The sequence below is a fragment of the Tinamus guttatus genome, unplaced genomic scaffold (genome assembly GCF_059628265.1).
Source record: "Tinamus guttatus ecotype Peru unplaced genomic scaffold, ASM5962826v1 Tinamus_guttatus_pri_ptg000411l, whole genome shotgun sequence".
Lineage (NCBI taxonomy): Eukaryota > Metazoa > Chordata > Aves > Tinamiformes > Tinamidae > Tinamus > Tinamus guttatus.
Genome location: NW_028288945.1, coordinates 764,736 through 787,679, shown reverse-complemented (window position 1 = coordinate 787,679; position 22,944 = coordinate 764,736). Strand labels below are relative to the sequence as shown.

Genomic DNA, 22,944 nt, shown 5'->3' with positions numbered 1-22,944 from the left:
AACTGAGGTAAATCGCAGCTGCACTCCATTCCTCAGTCCAAGCCCAAGTGCTCCCATTTGCACAGGGAGCACTTCTTCAATCTTTCTACAGAAATTAGGCAGTGTTTCTTTGGGTTGGAGGGGTAAGAGAGATTTGCAGAAGATGGAAAAAATGTTAACAGTGCTACCAGCAAATTCATCTTCACCAACTGCAAATATTAATCATTCATATAAGGCAAAGGTGAAATTTTGCCTCATGGAATTAAATTCCAGCAAAATCAACAGAAACGTGAGAAGTCCAACTAAACTCAAGCCAGAAGCTAGGGAGTTTCCTGATGTCTCCTGGACAGTTCTGTAGGCTGCTCTTCCATTTACTCTGAATACCTGTGAAATGGTTAGAATATATAGAATATATAAGATTGCTTGGGAGCAGATCAGGAAGGACAAGTCAATAATCTGACACATCTCCAAAGGCCTGTAAAATTATTTATTTTTGCTAGGTTCTCAACTTGGACAAAATCCTACAGAAAGAGTATCAGAAAGACAAAAGACAGAGGAAGGGGTAATCATTTTAAAGGAACTGAAATAAAGTACAAACAGTTATGCACACAACCACCTTGTGTTGTTAAGTTAGCTTTGCAGTGTTAACTAAACTTGCTCATGCGTCCTTTCTACCTCTACCCATATTTTTCACTTGTTACTATAAGTTATCAGCATTTCAGAGTAAAGGAAAAATAGATCCTCTGTGAAATGCATAGCATGTTAAACCACCAAAGCAAGTTCTTCTGTCTCTGCTCCTGCTCAGGAGGCTAACAACACAGTTACTTAGCAACAGAAGCAGCAACTGAACTGCATTCACTGGTCCCCACTTCACTGTAAAATAACAGCCACAAAGGCATTATTTAGCTGCTGGCCACCTCTGTATTAATGCATTTTCAATGCATAAAAAAAAATTAGTCTGAAACAAGCCTACATGTAAACCCAGCCACTATAATGACACCATCGACGGTGTGCTACAGCTTGAAGCTAGTAAAAATTGCCTATAAGATTCTCCTATTTTTGAGCACTATGAAAACATGGGGAAAAAAAAAAAAAATCTGAAGATGCCATCTGTAATATTCACTAGGAAGATACAGAAGCCATTTAAAAAGGGCAAGGAGGCCCACCTTCTTCCTAGAGCAGACTGACAATCCACAAGCTTCAACTAGGCAAACCAGGAATGTGTATCAAGTACACTTTTCCTGTGAAAGAAATATATTTATTTCAGAGAATCATTACGCAGTTTAAAAATAAAACACATTTCACCAAATCCCTTTCTCCACCAATAGTGTAGGAAATAAGACATGATCAAGCAAATACCAACAGTGGTTTTATTAGAGAAGGCACTCTTAAAAACAAAAGTATTCGACACAGCAAGCAATTGGTTAGCATGTCACCACTCACTAATCCCCTTCAAATACTTCCAAGACATTAACCAGTTCTGATCTTCTATTTTAGAAGGAGAAAATTCTTACTTTACAACTGCTTGAAAACTTGGAGTAAGTTGACTTGGTTCATAGAACACTGTGCTTCCACAAGACCATGGTTTGAAAGTCCCCCACCACCAGGCAAGAGAAAGGCTGGCAATTTTTTCATCTACTGGAATCATCAATAAATGCTACTATGTTCTGTATGTTCAACATTGTAGAGTGCTTAACAGCTTTGCAGTTTTTCACATTTATAATTCTAGACTTCAAGAAGTTATATTTGGATTTTATGATGTCAAACCAAAGCGGCCAAAAGTTTATTTTTTCTGATCTTTAAGGTAGGGCAGAAATATTAAATGAGGAAAAAAATGAAAAGCTCATTCATCGAAGTATAAAGGTCTGATTTTGATAAATTACTTGACAAACTTTAAAAAAAAAAATTTCCTGCTTGTTTGAGAACACTTAGTTCTGTTTTATTTCCACTTGAAAATGCATTATTACATCTGCAGTAATAAAAGACCAAAGAGAGCACACAAATGGATAATATTTCCTTAAAAAAAAAAAAAAAAAAGTTTTTTGCTAGGTCCTTTATCAATTGTTAACCTAAATTGCTTTTCTGATAGTAAAGGCACAGGATTTTTTGAATGTTGGCAATTGGGATGACAACTAGTTAGTTTTGATTTCAAACCTAACTCTCTTCATAATTGAAGAGAGATTACAAACTTCATGAGTGGCAAAAACGGCAAGAAAGGTTAAGGTTCTACCTTACGCACATATCTTAGAACAATCATGCACTTACATAGTTATTTATACAGACATATATACAAGTGCATTTTTATAGATATATATAAAGAATCTTCATGCATAACTGGACAACCTTTCATGCACAATTATGCGGATCTTGAAAGTGCACAACAATTATCCTTTTCTTCTTTAAACTCAGTTAGCACTACAGACTTTCCTATCTGTCTCTGGTTAATTTTTGTAGTATTTACGGGTTTTTTTTCTTTTTCTTGCAGGCCTCTCAAACAAACCAAAAAAAAATGGAGAACTGAATGTTCACAGATTTCTGGATTTATTATTTTTAATGGTACTCAAAATTCCATTTCACTACCAAAAACAAACAAAAACTCCCCTACAATCTTTCTGTCTGAACAATTTTGAGATTTCAGATACTGCGGGCATTACCTCCTGTTTCTTAAATTCATACAGTTCTGTTTAAAGATTAAAAGAAAAAAAAAAAGGGTAGGGGCTAAACACATTAATATCTATCTCTCTCTTTGAAGCCAGATACCTAGGGGCTCCTAGGACAGGACGTCCCAGTGTGTTGTTTTCTTACAAACACAACTTATTTGTGCCAGGTCAGCAGTTTTGAAAGCAGAAGTCACAACTCTGACATGACCTGAAAGATAAAAACTAAACCACAAGCAAACTTTTCTACTTACAAGAATGGAAAATTAAGAGTTTAACACATTGCTCTAACATACTGATTAGTAGATACTGGCTTTGACCTTTAGAACCTGCCACCTCTGAGAATGCATATAGTAATTAGAACAGATTGTAATAACTTGACTTAAACATCTTTCTTCTATCAGCATTAGCACACTGTAGTATTACACCCTGATGAAAGAGCAACATATTTCAAGAAAAGATTAACAGAAGGTTTATTTGCAGTCAAGAAATTCTTCTGCAAAAGTGTTTAACGATTTTTACCTTAGAATAATATATTGGTATAAAAATATATATACACACACAGACACACATTGTGCATGGACTTATGCTGTGCATGAACTCCATCTCCACGCTATCCCTGCAGAACCCAAATTCTTAAGCATTTGCCATGAAAGAAGGAACCATTGTGAAGAAAGTTCTGAACAAACAAAGAACAAGTTTTGACAATGAAAATGGTGTTAAGAAAAAAAAATAAAAAAGCCTGCCATGTACTTACCAATTTGTTTTCTTGCATGTATATTCTTTGTAGCTTCAGACAGCCTTTGGCTATAATGATCATTCCTTCGTCTGAGATCTTGTAGCATTGCCCAAAATGAATGTCTTTCAATTCTCTGCACTTGGAACCCAGCTACAATCAATGAAATCAAAGCAGATTAAGCAGATAAAATTCAGAAGTAGATAAAATTTAAAACCAACCAAACAAAAAAGGACACATAATTTCTCAACAGGATGTGCGGAACAATAAATTCTAGGAGTTAAGATTTGCATATTTTCTTCTAAGAGGCATCTTTGTCTGCAGGTTTTATCAGAACTGTAAGCAACTAAGAAAGTTTACAATTATGCACATGGCGCAATGCAGCTTCTTACTACAGTTAGTACAAAGGAGCTAAGGGTAGCACCTAAGCTCTATAAACAAGGTGGTTCTTATCTCACTAGTTAACATATGATACCTGCATGCTAAACAGAGACAGGAGGTTTAACATAATTACTTCCCAGTTTTGCCTTAAATGTTTTTTTTAAGATAACAGAGATACAGTTGGCAAAACTTTCTACTGTGTCCAACAAACAACACGCTCAATCACTACCTGCTTTAATAATGCAAATAAGAATTACTTTAACAGAGGTTACAAACAGAAACCAAGCACAGGAAAACCTGACAGTCAGAGTAAACTGCAGCATGGCAAACTGGAGATTTTATTTAAAAGAGATCATTTAATCCCTGGATTAAAGTACACACAATCTCTATAAGAAAGTATGTATTGCACCAAAATATATATATAGCTTTAAATTTAGTTTTCAAAGAGGTAATTTAATTTTGATTATATCTGAAAAAAATGATGTATTTTCTTCCACATCTTTCTTTGTACTTGAAAAAAGTCAGAAAATAGTAAGTTTACAAAATAAATTTCTTGAATTGATGGTTACCTGCTTTAGGCCTTCATCAGTGAGTCTGTCTTGATTCCCAACATGCACCTTCTGAAGAAGAGGACACTGAGAGGCAACTGCAATAATGGAGGTGTCAGAAAGTTGTTTACACCTGTAAGCAGTATACCTTAGGAGTCCAGGACATTTAAATGCTAATACACAAACTCCAGTATCTGACACATTGCGACAGTCAGAAATATTGATTTCAGTAATATTCTGGCTTCTTGATGCTATCTTTTCCAGTAGTTCATCAGTAACCTGCCAAAAAAAAAAAGTCAAATACTGATATTTACTTTTTTCATCAACATCTTTGGTTCATTCACACAAAAACTAGTATTTCCATAACATATTTGCATTAACTAAGAGAATAAGAAGAGATTTATTTTCTGAAATAAGAATAGATTGCTGTTAGAAGTTTTACAGCTAACCTCAGAGATCTGCTCTGGTCTTTCGAGACCGTAAGAGTTAATGCTCCTCTTCATATTCTAGATCAAGAATTCTCCATCCTTCAGAAAAGATTAGCTTGCCCTTCTATATGAGTACTATTTTCCAACTAAGGTAAAATTTACAGAGAGGTAAAAGGTTTATATTTCTCTGAAATGCAATGAATTCTTGATAAGGTTTTGGCATTCCACAGTGATGCAACTAGCAATGGAGTTCTTTTAAAATGGAAGGAGAAAAAAAAAAAAGTAATTCAAATGTCACTGGACAAAAAAAGAAGGTAAGGAAAAGAGAAACATGATTAAAAAGGGGTGGAAGCATAACTAAAAATGTAAGTTTCTTCCAGTAACTTGGAACATAGAATAATTTTTTAGTAACTGTGAAAAAATAGAATATTTGAATACCTAAAGTGGTAGCCTATGAAAGCCAATTAAATCAAAGACATAGTCACTATTTTTTCATGGAACTCCTTCTAAGGATATATCATCCTATCCCCCTCTTATGTATGCACATAGTAGTTAATTAATATACAAATAATTTTAAAAAGATGCCAATGATGCAAAGCAGGTAGGAAACATAAGATATTCTTCAAGCTGAAGCTTATGACTTAAAAATTAAAACAAGCAGAACTGGGAGTTTATAAGACAGAATGTATAACCTTTAAACTGAGGAAGTTACTTGCTTTCATAAAGATTAGTTTTCAAAACCTAAGGTGCTTTACACTGAAATTCTTCCAACAAAGAACACTTATCTACCACTTAGGATAGGTGAGATCTTTCTTTAACCATGAAAGGGTCAAGATAGACTAACATAAACCCCTTCTGTTTTTTATGTTTTGCAGTGAAGAAATACATATTGTGTGTTCCACTCCATTTTCCACTAATAAGAAGTCTAATCCTAGAGCAAATCCAGATTAGACACATAGCACTTGTGCGTTTATTTCCAGGCTAGAGGTCTGTCAAGAAGATGTGCCTTGGAACCAGGTTTTGTTTGGAGTCACTTCAGAACAATCAGGTGGTCTGTCCCAGTGGTTCTCAATAGCGCTTCAGAGGCACAGGTAACAGCAGCTCCAGGAGCAGAGGAATCAACAAGGACCTGACACACAACCTACAAACCATTCCAAACTGCGCTTGTCCTCTCCCTGTGTGACGATGGGCATCAGCCCACGTACTGCTTGAACTACCACGGTCAACACACGCCATCTATATTCAAAAGAATTAAACTCAGAGTTCAGATGTTTTCAGTCTCTAGCATGAAAATCTTCTGAAAGCACTTAGGTCCTCATAAGCTTGTTTGTCTTTGATCAGATGCTCGGAGAACAAAATCTGCGTCATCCAGACAAATTTTACAATTAAGCCTTCGTACCTGTTGACGACTACTGAGATCCAGCTGCTTCCAAAACTGAAAATCTAAACACAGGTCACGCCAATATTTACAGACTAAAGATGCAGAAAGGCAACGCTCATTCAGGGATAAATTGGAAAATATCTGTAAAGAAAAGGAAAAGATAAATATATTTGTCAGGAGAAGTAATCTTATTTGGAAAAGCATTACTTATTATTGCAGCACACACTTTCAGAAATCAGCCCATCAAGATCAGCCAAGAACAACAAAATCCCACACCTCACAACAGCTGACAAGGTAGTAGCAGTCACATTAGCAACACCAGCAGGAAACAGAATGCATCCTAGAAATACTCCTGTCTCACAGAAGCTTACACACGCCTCCGAGATGGCACACTTAAGCTATTACCAATACAACTGCTAGAAGAGCACAAGTCTGTACACATCATTCACAAGCAGTAAAGAGATGCTTGCATTCCTTTCTGATGTACACAGAAAGGCATTTTTTTATTTCAGATTCAATTAAAAAAAAAAAATCAGAAGAGCACTAAACCATCAGTACTGGGCATGTGTGGAGAGGGGAGTGAGGGAAAAAGCAGCACAAAGATCTGAAGAGCAAGCAAGTGTAATGCAAGAAAATGATGCACAGCCTTTGCATTCTGTACCCTACAGGTCCAAGCGCTTCAAGGCTACAGCAGCCTGCAAGGAGGAAATAAACTGTAACTTTATGGCAAGCTCACATAAATTCCTGTTTTATGCCTTTTCTCAGAAGTGCTATTATAAATCGATATCAAAAGAAGGGCCATCAGGAGTGAATTATGAAAGTACCTTGCAAACACAAACGAACTTGAATCTACGGGTCAGCCTACAGTGAAAAAGGCAATTACAATATTAGGATGTCTAACCAGAAGGGCAGCTGCGAAACATGAGTGAGCCCTCCTACTCAGCTGATGCCTTACAGGCACTATGTGAAGTACTACAGCCACTTCTGCTTCCAGAAAACATGAATATATTGGAAAGTCAGTAGAGGAAAGCACTGAGGTCCAGAACACATGAAAAACATTCCAGGAAAAGACTGGGACCATTTGGCCTAAGAAAAGAGAAGGGAGAGGGGAAACAAAACAGAAAACACTGCTTTCATCATTTTTGTGGTGTATCACCTGGGTAGGTAAGAGAGTCAGTCTCCCCCCGCAAATTGTCAAGTTTCTAAAATAATAATGAAGCCTTAGACTATAATGTGTGATAGCTTACAGAATTTCTAGCACTGGTGTTCTTTAAAACACATCAGTCAGCCAGCTGTCAGGAATAAGACAACCATTATTGTCCCTCTTACTTGAGCTAGTTTAAATTAGCAGCTTTAAATCTCTATAGCCCTACGAAAACCCCTTAGGGATGGGGAGTTGGTTGACCGTTCCTAGGAGGACTGCGAGAGATGACTGTGAGGGGCAGGAGGGAACCTTCCTCAAATTCATGTGAGATTCACCATTTCCACCTTTCTGTGTCTCAAAAAGTATCAGTCTACTATGCAGGAGTCCTCAAGGAGCTAAGGATTCTGTCTAGTGCCACTCGTTTCTCCTGCAAGCCTTTGACTGGCCGCTGCCAGAGTGAACCGAGGTTTCTTATTAAGGAATTGGGATTGAACACGGACAGGCTGAAATCCTCGTGGAAACAGAGAAGGCCCATTTCCTCCCTGCAGTTCTCAGCGTGCATTGGTGATTTCACTTCCAAGGGCACAGCAAGGAGAGGACCATGAATGGCATCCAAAAAAAAAAAAAAAAATCCATCACCTCGAGGAAAAAAGCTCTAAGCAAACACTGACTTGGCAAGAGAGCTGATCTTCCTACTGCACAGGTAGTTTTAGCCATTAGGCACTAACTGTCACTTTAAAAAAAATAAAAATAAATAAATAATCACTGTTGGGGATGAGACTTCAGTGCCTTTTTGATTGTATTCTGCAATGCAGAGGCCTGTTTCAGGGATGTCTTGTCTCATGCTCAATAAAATGTCTTCAGTGCATTACACTGGAGTCCGTTCCTTCGCAAGTTGCAACACTGCAATACAAGCTATTAAGGCAGTGGGAACTTTTGGAGTTGCTATTACGGACACAAAACAAATCTTCCGCCTGTTCTTGTCTGAGATTTTTGTAGCAATGTGATGCACGTTATGGTTAGACGGATGCTACGGTTAGACAGACAACACACTTGCCCATGATAACAACTACTACAAAAGCAGAGCAAGGCCTTGTAACTAGCCAAAACTAGCCAATCTTTGTTACAAAGGGGAAATAAATATTCTCTTTCATGGAGATAACATGCTCATGTGAAAAATGATAGCATGCAGGCCTCAAAAAGAAGAGCACAGCAAGTACAAAACAAGGAAAATGATAGTGAATCCAACTGCCACTGTGAAAGTAAAAGCTTGTAAATCATGTTTTTGTTTAAATTACCATGTTATCAAAGCTGAAAAACCTTACAAAATGACAAAAAAAAAAAACTGTTGCTAACTCCAGCAAGAGATGTAGCAATAGCATTGCTGAAAATAAGCCAGTTTGACTCAATACAAGACACAGACTATATTTTTTGCACAATTCTGTTGAAATAGGTGTTTGAAACACTCAAGGTCACATTTTTGTCCATGCTGTACATAAACCTAGTTACCAAGAACAGTAAGGAGCCTAGAGATGTTACTTTTACTAGAGAAAACATGAGTCATTTTAAGGTGCGGGGAAACAGTTGCCGATACAGCTGTCAAACTTGAAGTTGCAGCAACTATTATAGTTGCAGTAACTGTTTTAATTACTAATTCAAGAGTCCAGTTTTTTTTTCCTTGACACACACAACCATGCAAACGCCCTAAAGGAAAGGATCCACAGGTTGTCAAAATGTTAAGCAACAAATTACAGCTACCTCCACAATATCATCCCTGGGATATTCAGACACATCTGAGGCAAGCCATAACGCTGGACCAGATGATGGCACAAATTATTTTTACATTTAGCCAACTTAAATCCTTGCAGAACACACTTCAGACAGTTGAAATCCAGCATTCAACCAAAGTTCTAGTGCTTTATCCCCTACCACCAAAAAAAAATTGCACAAAATTCCCTATGTGCTGACGCAGGATCATCAACACCAACATTTCCAGAATTCCAGACTTCATATGGCAAAAATAAAATATGAATTAAACAGAATGCATTCGAGTATCAGAAAACAACATCATTTTACAATAAGTAACTTCTAACATACAAACAAGAGGTTGGAATTATTGAATCCATGGAATTAAGAAGCTTTTGCTTCAAGAACAGGAGCAAGAAAGTTCAGCCGAGTACTAACAGCATTACTTAAAGTTGCTGCTAACTACAAAAATGAGCCAACAGCGTTAAGACACTATAGGCTACAGATCCTAATGAAAAACAGCTTATAAAACATCAGCCAGGTCTTCTTCCCTACTGTCAAGTAAAAGATCTTTCAACCTAACTGGAAGAGATTTCTGTAAATAAAGCATTCTTTTTCTCACTAGAAATCTTTTGTATCCAAGAAAAATAGGTATCTACGTAATTATTTCCATTATGCTGTATGAATTGTATCTGTTTTGAAGAAGTTCATAGTATTAACAGAAACAGCATATATAAAGAAAATTAAAATAAACTGAAAACATGGATGCAGACATTATATTATTCATCTTAGTGTCTAATTGATGTGATGTATCAATTCTTGGAAAGTTCCCATTTTGTTTCACATGTTAGTTATAAGTTAAGCAACTAATTCAAGTTTAATTATCACAAATAATTCTTAACAAACACTCTATAAAAGGAACATCCTTAGTATGACATTTTACTGTGTGATGTTAAACACAGTATTTGTGAACTATATGTTTATACACCATCTCAGGCTTACAAAGCAAATAGTTCACTCTGCTACAAGCAGAAGAAACAGCAGAATAACCTCTCACCAGAAAACTCTCAAAGAGGATTTTTTTTGCCACTCCATCCACACATAACCTCAACAGAATACGGAGAAAAATAAAAAGGAATAAGTGAAAGTGATAAGCCCTCCACAAACATACCTCAGAGAGGAGTATTTGGAGGGGGGCTACCAAAATTGTCAGCCTGGAAAAGCGCAGGTGCCGCTTCACAAGGCACCTCAGCTGATGTTCGGGCAGCAGGAGCTGATCATTGGGCTCATCTTAGGGCAGGGGCTCCTGGGGCGCCGGGTTTAGGGACTGCGCCCAGGGTCAGGGAGCTGATCCGGGACCAGCTGCAGTGCCAGGTTTGGGGCAGATCAGGCAGCTGAACCAGCCTGCTCTACAGCTGCTTCACCACCACACAGAGGCAGCAGGAGCCACGGGAGCACACAGACAGGGGTCTCAGAGGGCAGCGAGAGACTGCCCTTAGCAGCTCACAGACCAGCTTAGTGGGGATGCAAAAATAAATAAATAAATAAATAAATAAATCCAGCCTTCCTTTCTGTCTCCAAGACATGAGGAGGAGACACCCGCTCGGGGCTCCAGGCTTTCCTGCGAGAGGAAAGCGCTGACCAAGGCACAGAGCCATCTCGGCCTGACACACCGCCCTCACCAACGTCCGCGGCAGCTCCCAACGCTGCGGCGGTGTGGAAGGAGTGTTTGTGGAAGAATTGTTTGAAAGCAGGAACTGAGAGGAAAACTAGGGCCTAACACAGCTCTGGCATTACAGAGGCCTGCTTGGGGTGCTACACGGTTGCCACTTCCAGGATGGTTGGTACGCACGGACTCTGCTCCCCCACAGTTCCCTGGGCAGCACAATCTGCCCTCCTCGCAGCTGCAAAAGGGAGTAACGGAGGATGGAGCGGGGTGAAGGCACCGCGGCCAAACTCTGTTGCACTCCCTGTGCTGGGCTGCTGATAAGCTGCACAGTGGCTGTCTAACGAGAGATATACGATAACAAGTCCGGTGCTGAGACAGCAAAGGTGGCAAATGATGAACTTTGCTTGAACTTTGCTCATTATAATGTGAAAACCACACCTCCATCCCAAAAGTTACCCGCCTCCGAGGTACGACCACCCCTCACTGAGCATGCGCTCTAGATTTTCGGTTGACTGTACCTTTAAACGAAAGCGAGAAACTTTTTCACCAATCAATAACAATATTAAGTATGACTCTAGTCACTCAAGCTCCACCTGAATGTAAAGAAAAGTATAAAAGGTGAACTAAGGATGAAAAGTCTGGAGGGAAGAAACCATCGTAACTCCTGGGTCAGTCGACAGGCTGAGCCCCCTTCCCTCCCCTCGCGCTGGGACGCTGCCTGAAGAGACTAAGAAGCGAGAGGGAAGAATCCATCATAAATTCTGGATCAGTTGATGCGCTGATCCCCCTTTCCTCCCCTTGCGTCAGGATGCCGCCTGAGGAGACTCGAGACTGAGAGCCCTCTCCCATCTTCTGGGGTGAGTGATGATTGCACATTTGTACATCAGAGCTAGCTAAAAACCCCACGCTCTAGTAGAGAATTTCCTGTACTGACATCCGAAACCTGCTTTGTAAATGTTGCATTTGAATAAATCATACTGTTTGTGAACTCGACTACTTGTTTGGGGGGAGGCGATCGGACCTACAGTTGACAGACTGTTCGTGAATCCGATACTGCCAGAGTCGAGCTTATAGTTGATTACACTATTTGGGAACTCGATTCGCTCCTAGGAAGGCGACAGGACCTACAGTCCACAGACTGTTTGTGAATCCGATACCTTTTTTTGATATCTCCTTCCCCCCCACCACCACCACTACCACTACGGCTTTCAAACTGCAACATTTTCAACACAGGCGGCTCCCAGCGGAGCACCGCCACCAAAACCGGGAAGGGCCCAACGAGCCGGCACCCAAGCACCACGGACACGAATCGGACACACAACCACAGGTTACAATTAATTCACTTCGCACTTGAACACCCCAAGACTTGCATTCTGTTATGTTTTCCCATGAAATAATACATAGCACAAGGGGAATGAGGGGGAAGTGTTAGAAAAGCAGGAATTTCATTCCATGTCTTCTGTCTCTTCCATTCATAAATAACTCTATAATATGGACACCTACACACCTACATACATATGTGAAAACTTTTTTTCTTTCCTTTTTTTTTTTTTTTTTTTTAAAAAAAAGTACATGGACCCACGGAAAGCAAAATACCTATACTTATTTAATAATTCTGCAAGAAATCATATGTTACATCAGGACATCTTTTAAAATTTTCCCACTAACAATAATGTTCATAACACCATCTTCATTTCTGTCACCAGTCTCTGGCACTTCTCCTTCACCTCTAAGAGTGAACTTCAAGAAAACAAATCAGCGCTACTCTTCTCTAGTTATGGTCAGCAGAGCTAATCAGAACAATCAAAGCGCAAGGAGAAGAACATTTGCCCCTCTGCAACAGCAACAAAGTTAGGAAGAAAAAACTTTCATTTTATTTCTAGTGATATAAATAAATAAAATATATATATATATATTTTAAATCTGAAACAAGTTCCAGGCTGGAGAATCTGACGGAAACACTAGCACAGGATGGAAAGGCTGGTATTGGAATACTAACAGCATGAATTTGTGGATGCGAGTGATGTCTTTGAATATCTTTGCTTCTTGACCGAAAGAGAGGAGAAAAAAAAAAAAAAGTGCAACTGAAATAAATATTTCTAGTCTTTTCAGGTCCAAATAAATGCCAAACAGTGTCCAGGAGCCAACTGACTGGCTACAACTAAGAGCTTTGGTTTTAATCATACCCTCTCTGTATTGTCCTAATAATCTTAAATTCAGTGCTAGTAATTTAACCTCGACATTACCAAAAACAAACATGTAAAGGCAAGTTATTACTGTAAGTAAAGAATGAAAAAGTGAGAGGGGAAAAAAAACGTCACAGGGCAGGGGATGAAGGAATCAAGAGCAGGAACCAGAAATGCCCAAACAACAGAAATACATACAAAATTTAGTTACAAAAACTGAAGTAAACAAAGATACACAATGAAGGAAAAAGTAAGTATATGAACTCCAAGTTGAAAACCATAATTCATCTGCTTCACACAGAATAACATACAACTATGGCTTGTAGAAGCAGCAAAATGATAAAGACAATCGGAAAAAAGTAATCTAGTCTGGAGTTTTTTGCTGCTCTGAAGTAAGCTCAAGTGTACCTAAAGCAATGCTGATAACCAACAAGGACACTCCACTTCTTTAAAAAAAACAAAGACCCATATACGCACACTATATGCCTCCCATAAGCTCAGAGAAGAGAAACAATATTTTACAAGACTGGGATGTTCTTGCAATGTCATTTTACATATTTGATGTAAGAGAGATTTAAATGAGGTAAACCTATTCTTTCTTGCTGTATCGCAAAGGACAGGAAACAGTCACATCTGTTACCAGTTTCCTCATACCAGAGGTGCGCATCTGAATCATCTTACTCCTCTTTTTCTAGACAAAAAAGAGCCTCCAGACCATTGTCACAGGCCATGTTTCCACATGCTCTAGCGCTCTCCACATCCTCTTCATTCTACCTGTGGGATCACTGAGGAGAGCCCAGCGCACGCAGCCTCACGCAGCACTGCCTTACAAGTAACAAGCAGATCAGAACTTCCTTTCTGCGTCCTGCACTTCCAGTACCTTCTCTTACATATCAAAAAGGTCTTTCTGCCTTCTATCACTTTTTACACCAGTTCCTTCTTTGCAATGCTATTAAATCAACAAAGGAGAAAGGCAAGAAGGGGATTTGCTTCTGTTTGCCAATACTTCAAAAACCATCAATGTGAAAGTCAAACAGCTCTAAATCTATTTATCATATTTGAGTTTTAATCATATCCTCTAATACGGCCACATCCTTTTACTTGGCACCTTCCCCAAGCTTCAGAATACTCTTAACTAAGGATGTTGTCATCAGCCAAGTCATAGAAAAATATAAATAGCTGGGGTCATAGCAGTTTTTCCTGGACCATTCTCTTGGTGCAATAGACAAATATTAACAACTCCCCTGTATCTTCCCCTTCCAAACACTTTTAAATTACTTTCCTCTCAGCCACACTTCTTAAATTAAGTACAGAAATATTACAAAGAAATATGACGAAGACTTTACTAACAGGACAGTATGCTATTCTGATTCTCAAAATCAGTTACTTTGAGTATTAAATCAATAGGGTTTTATTAAATACTTGTTTTTAGCACTTGCAGTTGTCTGTAAATCATCCTCTCCTCTGGGTCACAGAGTCTCAGAGATACCCAAGTCTATTTCCAACCAAAAACAGTGCTGCATGAACATCAAAGCACCTCCTTGGAAAACGTGGTAAACCAGGATCTGCTGCCAGTGAAAGAGTAACCAACATGAGACAGCAACACACAGAATAAGAATAAAATGTTGTGAACTCCTGCATTATATGTTTACATATGGATCTTTTTAATTGTTTGCTCCTACATCTGTCTAGGCTACTGTCAGGATGAGTAATCTATAGTCTATAGTTCCTCAGGGCTTTTAAAGAGAGCATACTGAAATTACCCATATTTAGTTCTGTGACACCTCACCCTCCTCTGCAAAGCCTCAAGATGAATGTGTGCCCTCTCTGCAATATTTTTGATGTATGTTTTTGTGACCAAGTGATAAGCAAAACAGTTGTTTGTAAATATTTAATGGGATAGCTGAACAAAATTAACCGGCATTACACACCACAGACTTCCTGAAGTCAGCAGTGCCCAGCCGACGATCTGCAGGTCAAGCTAAGTTTGACGACCACAGTGAGGACAACAGAACACAGCCCAAGCAGTCTGCACCCACTCGTGATTCAGGAGTCCCTACAAAGCTTCACTGAAGAGACAGAGTGAAGGCAGGTCTGTCTGCTGCTCGCGCACAGACCACGCCAGCAGAACCACAGCCGCTGCTCCACGAGCACCACGGAGCCGCAGGCCCCAGCGGCGCAGGTGGGAATCGAGGCAGCAGACCTGGGTAGCAAACCGAGATCTAGCCCCTGAAACTACTGAGGTTAAACTCTCTTGCCTCACTGTTAAAGTTTGTGTCTCCACTTGTTAGCGTGAAAAACTATCTGAAATTCAGGGTATAACTCTCTCCCATCATCCTACAGAAAAATACTATCTTTGGAGTACGATTGGAATGTTGTGCCAAACAACAGGGCCAAAGGCCAGTACATTAGAGCCTTTAAGACCTTGTATTAAGAAAATGGTTGGAAACCTGAAGTTGAAGAATAGGGTGAGAAGAAAATAGACAGATTTCTTCTTAAGGATTGAAAGGAAGATTAAAAAAAAAAAAAAAGAGTTTGTCTTTAATTCCAGAATCTACAACCAACACACTCAGACTTCTTCAAAACGATTACAGAAAGAGCGGAACTGGAAGCCAAATACCCCACCAGTCACAAGTTAATTAGACAGTCCTGAAAAGTTACAAATACCTTAGAAATACAAAATAAAAACACACCAGCCGCTATGCCAGTATTGACACACGCGCTACTAACAGCCCTGTCCGAAGGGGTGAGCGCTGCGCCCACCGCGCCGGGCCCGCAGGAGCCAGCGCTCGCTCCCGCGCCCGCGCCGACACGGGCTGCCGCACCCCAGGGCAAAGCCGCTCTAATACCCCAAACTACCCCTCGCCCAAGAAAGAAGTTCATTTCCATGCAGACCTGATCTTTCACATGAAGTTAGAAGAGAGTAAGACGGGGAGAGCCACAGAGCGGGTGAAACCTCGCCCGAGGGTGCTCAAGGGCGCTCCCAAACGCGGACGAGTTATTTCAACGCCGGGGCGCCGTGCCGGCCCCGCAGCCCCGCGCCGCCTTCGGCCGCCCCCGCGCCGCAGGGCCCGCGCGGCGCCACGCACCTTGAGCAGGATGGAGGGCGGCAGCTGGTTGATGCCGGCGGCGGGCGGCGGCGGCGGCTCCCGGCAGCAGTCCCCGGGCTGCTCCCGCGGCTCCTCGCGGCCCGCCGCGCCGCCGCGCTCCCTCTCGCCCGGCTCCTCCGGCGGCGGCGAGGCGGGCTGCCCCCCGCCGCCGGCCTCGCTCGCGGGCTCGCGGGGCTGCGCGCCCCCGCCGCCGGCCGCGGGCAGGGCGCAGAGCTGCGGCTCCGGCGGGCACTGGCAAGCGGCGGCCTCGGGCTCCGCGGCGGCCCCGCAGCGCGGCTGCTTGCAGGGCGGGCAGGCGGGCAGGCCGGCCCCCCTGCGCTTGCACACCATGTCGGCGGCGGCCTCGCCGGGCGGCCTCGCCGGCCCCAGGAGGCTCCGCACCGGCGAGGGCAGCAGGCCCGAGAGCAGCAGGCGCTGGCAGCGGCCGCGCGGCTGCCAGGCGGCGGGCGGCAGGCGGAGGAGGCGGCGGGCGGCGCGCTGCTCCGCGGCGCCGAGGGCCGCGTAGGGCGGCGGCGGCAGCAGCAGCGGGTCCGTGCCGGGCAGCGGCTGCTCCGGGGCGGGCGGGCTGGCGCTGTGCACGATGAAGCAGAGCATACAGGGCCCGCGCAGGAAGCAGCTGCGGCTCCGCGGCGGCACCTTCCTCCCGCGGCGGCAGCGGCGGCCCCTTTCCCGGCTCAGGCTGGCTGCCTCCCGGGAGAGCAGGTGGCCCATATAGGAGAGCGCGGGGAGCGGGGAGGGAGCGCGCGGCCGCCGCGGCCCCCGCGGAAGGGCCCGCGGGGGTGTCACCTGCGCGCGGCGGCGGGGACGGGCGCCGCCATGATGCCGGCGCGGCGGCGGCAGCGGCGGGTGGCGGCCACCGAGGGGCGGCGGCAGCGGCGGCGGGGCTGGTTCCGGGACATGGAGCCGGGAGAAGCTTCCGCTACCGCCGCCCTGACCTCGCGCCGGGACGGGCGGCCGCGCTGCTGCCCCCGCCGGCGGGGAGGAGGCGCGGGCGCGAGGAGGCTGCCCCGGGGCAGCGCGCGGGGCGGAGCGGAGCGGGGACGGGCGCGCGGGTGTCCGCGCGGGCTGTGCACGTGCGCGCGGCTCGCTGTGCTGCGCCGCGTGTGCCAACGTGCGTTAGAGGCGGGAGCGAGTAGATGGGTAAAGCGTGAGTGCGTGCCCAGCTCTGCGGCTGCTGCTGCCGCGCTGTCAGCTGTGCGGAGCGCCGCGCTTTGCAAATACAGCTCATCTTGATGCGTGCGGGCACTCTTACGAGCGTGACACACAGCAGGGTGTTAGCCGCCTTTTGTTTTATTTTGTTTTGTTTTGTTTTGTTTTGAGTGCTTCGGAGTTTTGGGGAGACACTTGCAGTGCCAGTAAGGAAAGGCAGCAGGGCGCCTGCCCACAGGAGCCGGTCGGTGCGAGACCGCAGGCGGGCAGTGACCCGTTGATATGTGCTTGGACTTGCCCCAAGGTGCGTGTCTTCAGAAACTACAGCTTCTTCGCCGTCCTTCCTTTGCAGCTATCGTTTTCCCGCTGCTCACAAGGATCAAGGCCCAGACGGGGCCTCGGTCCGTCTACACGCTGCTCTGGTAGCTGCTCGCATCTGGCTCAAGGGCACGGCTGTCCCTCGTTGCACAGCAGCATGGGCCTCTTTGCAGATACAGGCCACAACACTTCTAATAATACTCTCCCTGAGTTGCCTTTAGTGAAAAGAGGAGACAAATTATAGTTCGGACATACATAGTTTAGTACTGCTATTAAATAGCAAAGCGTGGCAGCAGTGGCAATGCACTGCGTGAACCCGATCTTCTGGTGCTTTGCTCAGGAATAAATGATGTGAGGATTAAAACACCTGAGATGCTATGATTATTATTGTTACCTGTAGTGTTAGTCTGCACCAGGACAGTAAGGACATGTTCACTTTGAGGAAAATACTATTACACCATTGGATAAAAAATAGAGTAATAGAACATTTTGTCTGAGTTTACAACTCATTGAAGATATAATCGGTAGTTCATTCTGGCAAAAACACAGATTTTTTTTTTCCTGTTTTCAAACATTAATATCAGTAAGAACAAAAAAAAACAACATTAAAAGAACATGAAAGTCTGAGTCAATCATTCCAACCACATGCCTGTCATGTCAAGCATTCAGAATAAATCCCCCAATCAAAGTTGGCTCTGCAACTTCCAAATAGCCATTGTAATGCAGTCTTTGCTTACCTGCACACTTACTGCTGTTTTCTGCAGAAATCTGGGCAGGTGTCTCTGAATGTCTGTTTTATGTCTGATACATGTTGTCACATGATTTTGAGATGGATGGATAGATGTACAGGGCACAGAGAGGGATGGGTTTTTTTCCATGAATTTATATTATACAATGTTGATGAATAACCAAGGTTACCCTTTCTAACCTGCTTTGATTAACACTTATGTTGATACATGATTATTATGCTGTGAATTGCCTACCTCTTTTATCATCTTTTCTAGTCTTACCTCTTTTAAGGAGTTTCACCTTCAGAACACTTTCCCTATATGTGTTTGTCATTTTTCTCCTACATACTAAAGCTCAGTCTCTGAATTTGATCTTTTGTTGCTATAAAGTCTTTAGCATAAAAGATACAAAACTAAGACAACAAATGATCAGTTTTCTTAAAATACTCATTTATCACTTAGCTAGTGCATTTGTCACTTAGCTAGTAACATCTTGGCCCTAAAAATGAAAGCAGAGCTGGTAGTTTTATTGGCAGGTATTAGAACCACAAAAAAAAATGCAGAACTTATGCCGATTCAGTGTAATATATGTAATATGTTTGCTCCAGCATGAGATACATAAAATGAGTTTGACTGTCAATGCAGGACAGGTTAGAAACTAAGGAAATAAAATTTTGAGGTAAATAAACAATTTTAGGTATTATGTTGTGTTATCTCATCTGTGAGTACTTATTTAAGACTTAAGATGTGTTCACAGGATGATTCTGTAAATTTTATTTCAACATACATTAAGAATATATGGAGAGCTGAAACCACTGAGCATTTCTACTGACTGAGAGTCAGGCATTTAGGATTATGATTTGTGTAATCAAAATCCTTATCCTTATCTACAATATAATTGCATGTTGGGATTTGTATCAGTATACATCTGTATTATGGTGTCCGCCAGAGCTCCCGTCACATGAGATCTTAAAGAAAATCTGATCTAATTACCTTTCTCGTTTTCTATGACCGAATCTGTCCTTTCTATTTAGGTTTAGTCCATATAATTCTATATGCCTTTGTCTTTCCTAAAATTTCTAGGGAGGATTCTCAGCCTTTGCAACCTTCATAGCTCATGGTGTTAGCAAGCAATGCATTTTAACAAGCATATCTTACAGATGACCAGAAGTTTCACTGCAGAAGATAAGACAAAAACTTAGCGTATATTACACTGACATGCAATTATCTTATATTTTAAATCTTCCTACTGATACTTCTTTTGTAACCCATAAGTGCCAAGCAGATTTAGGGAGATAAAAAGCTGTCCCTTCTCCAACTCCCTTTCACTCTATTATTCACTTTAAAATGAATTTAACAAAATTGGTAATAGTTGATGGTAAATTTGGTTAAAATAAGTATTATAAACCTGTACTTACCTGTAGAAGTTACTGCGTAGTTAAGGATTATTTATATTAGAGCTATACTAAAAAATTATATCTATAGTATAGCGGTTGGTTATAAAAGCAAGGAGAGAATTGGAAGTGTTCTTTCCTGCATTCTTCCAGGTGAGACAGCTCTGTGCTTAGTATAGATTAAGTATTGAAAATAAGAAAATTTTATTATGAGCATATAAAAGAATATCTAGTTGCTCGTTTGGGGGGATTTTCTAAAGAAAGTGCAACACATATAAATACGGTAAAATGTAAATTGCATGAAAAAATACATGACTATATAAATTACATGGCTGTAATTGAATAGACAAAGTAAGAATCTCCAGGTGTATGTTTGAGTATGTGTATTACATTGCAATGTGTAGGGGTATTCTGTTTGAAAATTAAAAATAAATACAGTATTTTCATATCGACTGATGAAGCTCATGAGGCTCATCATGACACTCATCAGGCTATTAATCAAGCATGCATGTATATATAAATGTGTACATATATGTATATATATATGTATATATCTGTGGGCTTTGAATGGGAAGCGTTGGCAGGAGAGTGTTTTGTTTTGTTACAACCTGCTCCTTCCTGCAGCCCCTCTGATCGAAAGCAGAACATGGAGACCTTGAAGAAGATTGAAAGAATAGTGAGAATAGTGTGGCTATGGCAATATTAAAAAAAAAAAAAAGGTAGGGGGAACAGGTCATTGCATCAGTGATAACTATTCTTCAGTTAATCTGATACCAATTCTGTCAGGTGTAGAGGCATTATATTGGAGCTTTCTAAGGTATCTCACCTAGTAAAAAAAAATATGATTTCAAAAGTACCACGTGTATTACATTGATTAAGAACAAATCGTCAACTTATATATCACAACCACATATAGAAGTACTCCCTGTAAAGTACTTTATGGATCCAAATACATTTAGGCTTTTTTAATTACCAATTTAAAAAAACAAACATCAATTTGCATAGAAGTACAGATAATAGAAAAATTGTGAAATAATACATAATAATGACAGAACAGTGACAAAATTATAAAAAAATATTAATTAATGCCTTTTGCAGAACAGAATTGTTCTGCAAGAGCAAGAAAACTTGTAAGGTAGGGGTTTTCCCTATTGACTGCAACTTCCCATATCAAGTGTTTAAAGTCATAAATAGCTTCTGATTTTTACTAACACTCCATGTATGTTTTTCTACTTCCCTGTCCATCTGTGACAGTGATGTTTCAATTCACTGAGTCAGAACAAAAAAAAATGTATTGAAGTGTTAATGAATTTGTTACCTGACCACTCTGCCAAAATCAGGATTGACCCAATTCCACCCTTGATTTCTGAATCACGTTTTTTGGTCACGTGATGAACATTTTTTCAAGAGCAGCTGGATGCAGACCCTGGGGCAGGCATCCGATCACAGGGGCAGGGATTGATGCCTTTAGGCATCAGATAGAGGTGCAACCTCTATTCACATTTATGCTATCCACACTCTTCTTTTTTCCATTATCTCTATTACTTAGACATCCATATTTGTGTCTAGTCATCTGTATCTCCCCAGTAAATAAGACTTCAAAGTTTCTTGAGGATTTGCAATGTTTATAGGCCGCAGGAGATTGCCAGGTTCTGTTCATTGTTGTAACTCTTTAACTCCATCCTGTACAATTTCTGAATGTTTAAATTCATTTATTTCAAATTTATTTCATATTTAATTCGTTTATTTAAATTTAATGCAACCTGATTAAGCCCTGGTGAATGGTTTAAGTACCATAAATAAGCTTTTGCTTGTAATACTTAAACATTTTAAAATTCTAGGCAGAACACCTCTAGAACTTTTCTGTTTCAAGAAAGTAGACTGTTCTCTTTCTGATAGCGAGACTGAACTAATTTTGGACAACAATATTGAACAACAAATGAGAAACAAAAAGGTGAGAGCGCTTGGAGTCAATGCAATGGTTTTAACACTGGGCGTCACTATTGCTTCATGCATGGCAAGCACAGTAAGTGCTGTCGCAGCAGAATGAAGTATTACATTGTCAGACATTCTTATCAGCTGTGCAGCCTTCATGGCATTAATTTAAGCAGGAAGGTATAAACAATAGTGAATTTCTTCATTGCTATTGCTTATATTTTATGAAATTAAAAGTCATACAACCAGTACTGTTGCAAACATAGAAACTGCTCAGAAATCATAATGCAGACATTAAGCAGTAAGAATCCTTCAGTTTATAACACTAAAGGTGTACTCATATATAGCAATATATTTTGACATTTTTCGAAGTAATCTCTTTGCGTATTTGAAAAAGGTATACATATTGATGACCCAAAACTAGGATTGTACTTAAGGAAGGAGAACGAGTTGTGAGGTTGTATCTGACCCTGATACCCAGATGTGCATGTTCATCCGGATTTCAGGATTTGCTTGTAGGAAGCCAGATCCAAATAAAAGATATTTGGTCCTGTTGCCATAGCCGGTTGACTGCATAAATGGTTCTTAAAATTACTTCTTCGTGAAAACACGTTCTCAAAGGATAAATTATTCTTTAAGTGGTGCGTTAGGAATACCACTAAGAAAAAGATGAAAAGAGAGAGCAGAATTTCCACTTTGGTTTTAGAAAAGGTACACTCAAAAATAGACCAAAAATTGTTCCTGGTATTGGTATAAAATACCCCAAATATTAAATTTTTTAATCTTTTGTCTTCATTGTTTTTTATAACAATCTGTTGTAACATTGTTATCAAAATATGTGTGTGTATTTGACTATTATAGCATTGATAATTTGCAACATTTTCATCAAAGCAATATAGTTGTGGTATCTGCTGGAACGAGAAAACTCAAGAGAGAGATAAGCCTCACTTTTCCAGGCACCTTATGGGCAGTTATGTCTCTGAAGAGCTGGGAATATTGTATAAATTAAGTTTTACTCTTTGCAGAATCTATATAAAAATATAGGTTTGGAAGCGGCTGCTAGTGTCAGTTCATCTTCTGCCACCGTGAATAGTTACATTGCACAATCTTGTTAATGGCATTTATCAAGCTGCATTTTAAAGACCATTGTGTTTCTTGATCTTACTACATCCCTGGAGAAAATACACTAGAATATCGCTTGTTTGTGATTGGAAACCACCTGCTTGCTTTCAGCTGAACTTCTAATTTCTTCCTTCTATAGTTAGCAAAAAACCCCTGCAACTTAGTTTGCGAAGTTCTGCGACTAGTGAAATCTTGTTCCTTTGGCTTCAGTGTATTAACTGCTTTGCATTTCCTTTTACCTCAGTGCAGGCTAAAACCACACTTAAAAAAACCTGAAAAACAGGAAGTTTAATTATTGCAGCTATGCGATTGATGTGGCGGGGTGCTTGCACT

General features: G+C 41.1%; 1 protein-coding gene across 1 annotated transcript in view; it reads right to left on the bottom strand.

Moving 5' to 3' along the window:
* The window catches only part of FBXL17 (F-box and leucine rich repeat protein 17), an 80,322-nt gene extending 63,646 nt beyond the window's left edge, over positions 1–16,676 (bottom strand). The window contains exons 1-4 of the mRNA XM_088531370.1: positions 15,945–16,676; positions 6,129–6,251; positions 4,323–4,580; positions 3,394–3,525 (exon numbers count right to left, since the gene is read on the bottom strand). Of these exons, the coding sequence (XP_088387496.1) occupies positions 3,394–3,525; positions 4,323–4,580; positions 6,129–6,251; positions 15,945–16,676 (1,245 nt within the window). The remainder of the gene's footprint in view (positions 1–3,393; positions 3,526–4,322; positions 4,581–6,128; positions 6,252–15,944) is intronic.
* Between the last annotated feature and the right edge of the window lie 6,268 nt (positions 16,677–22,944).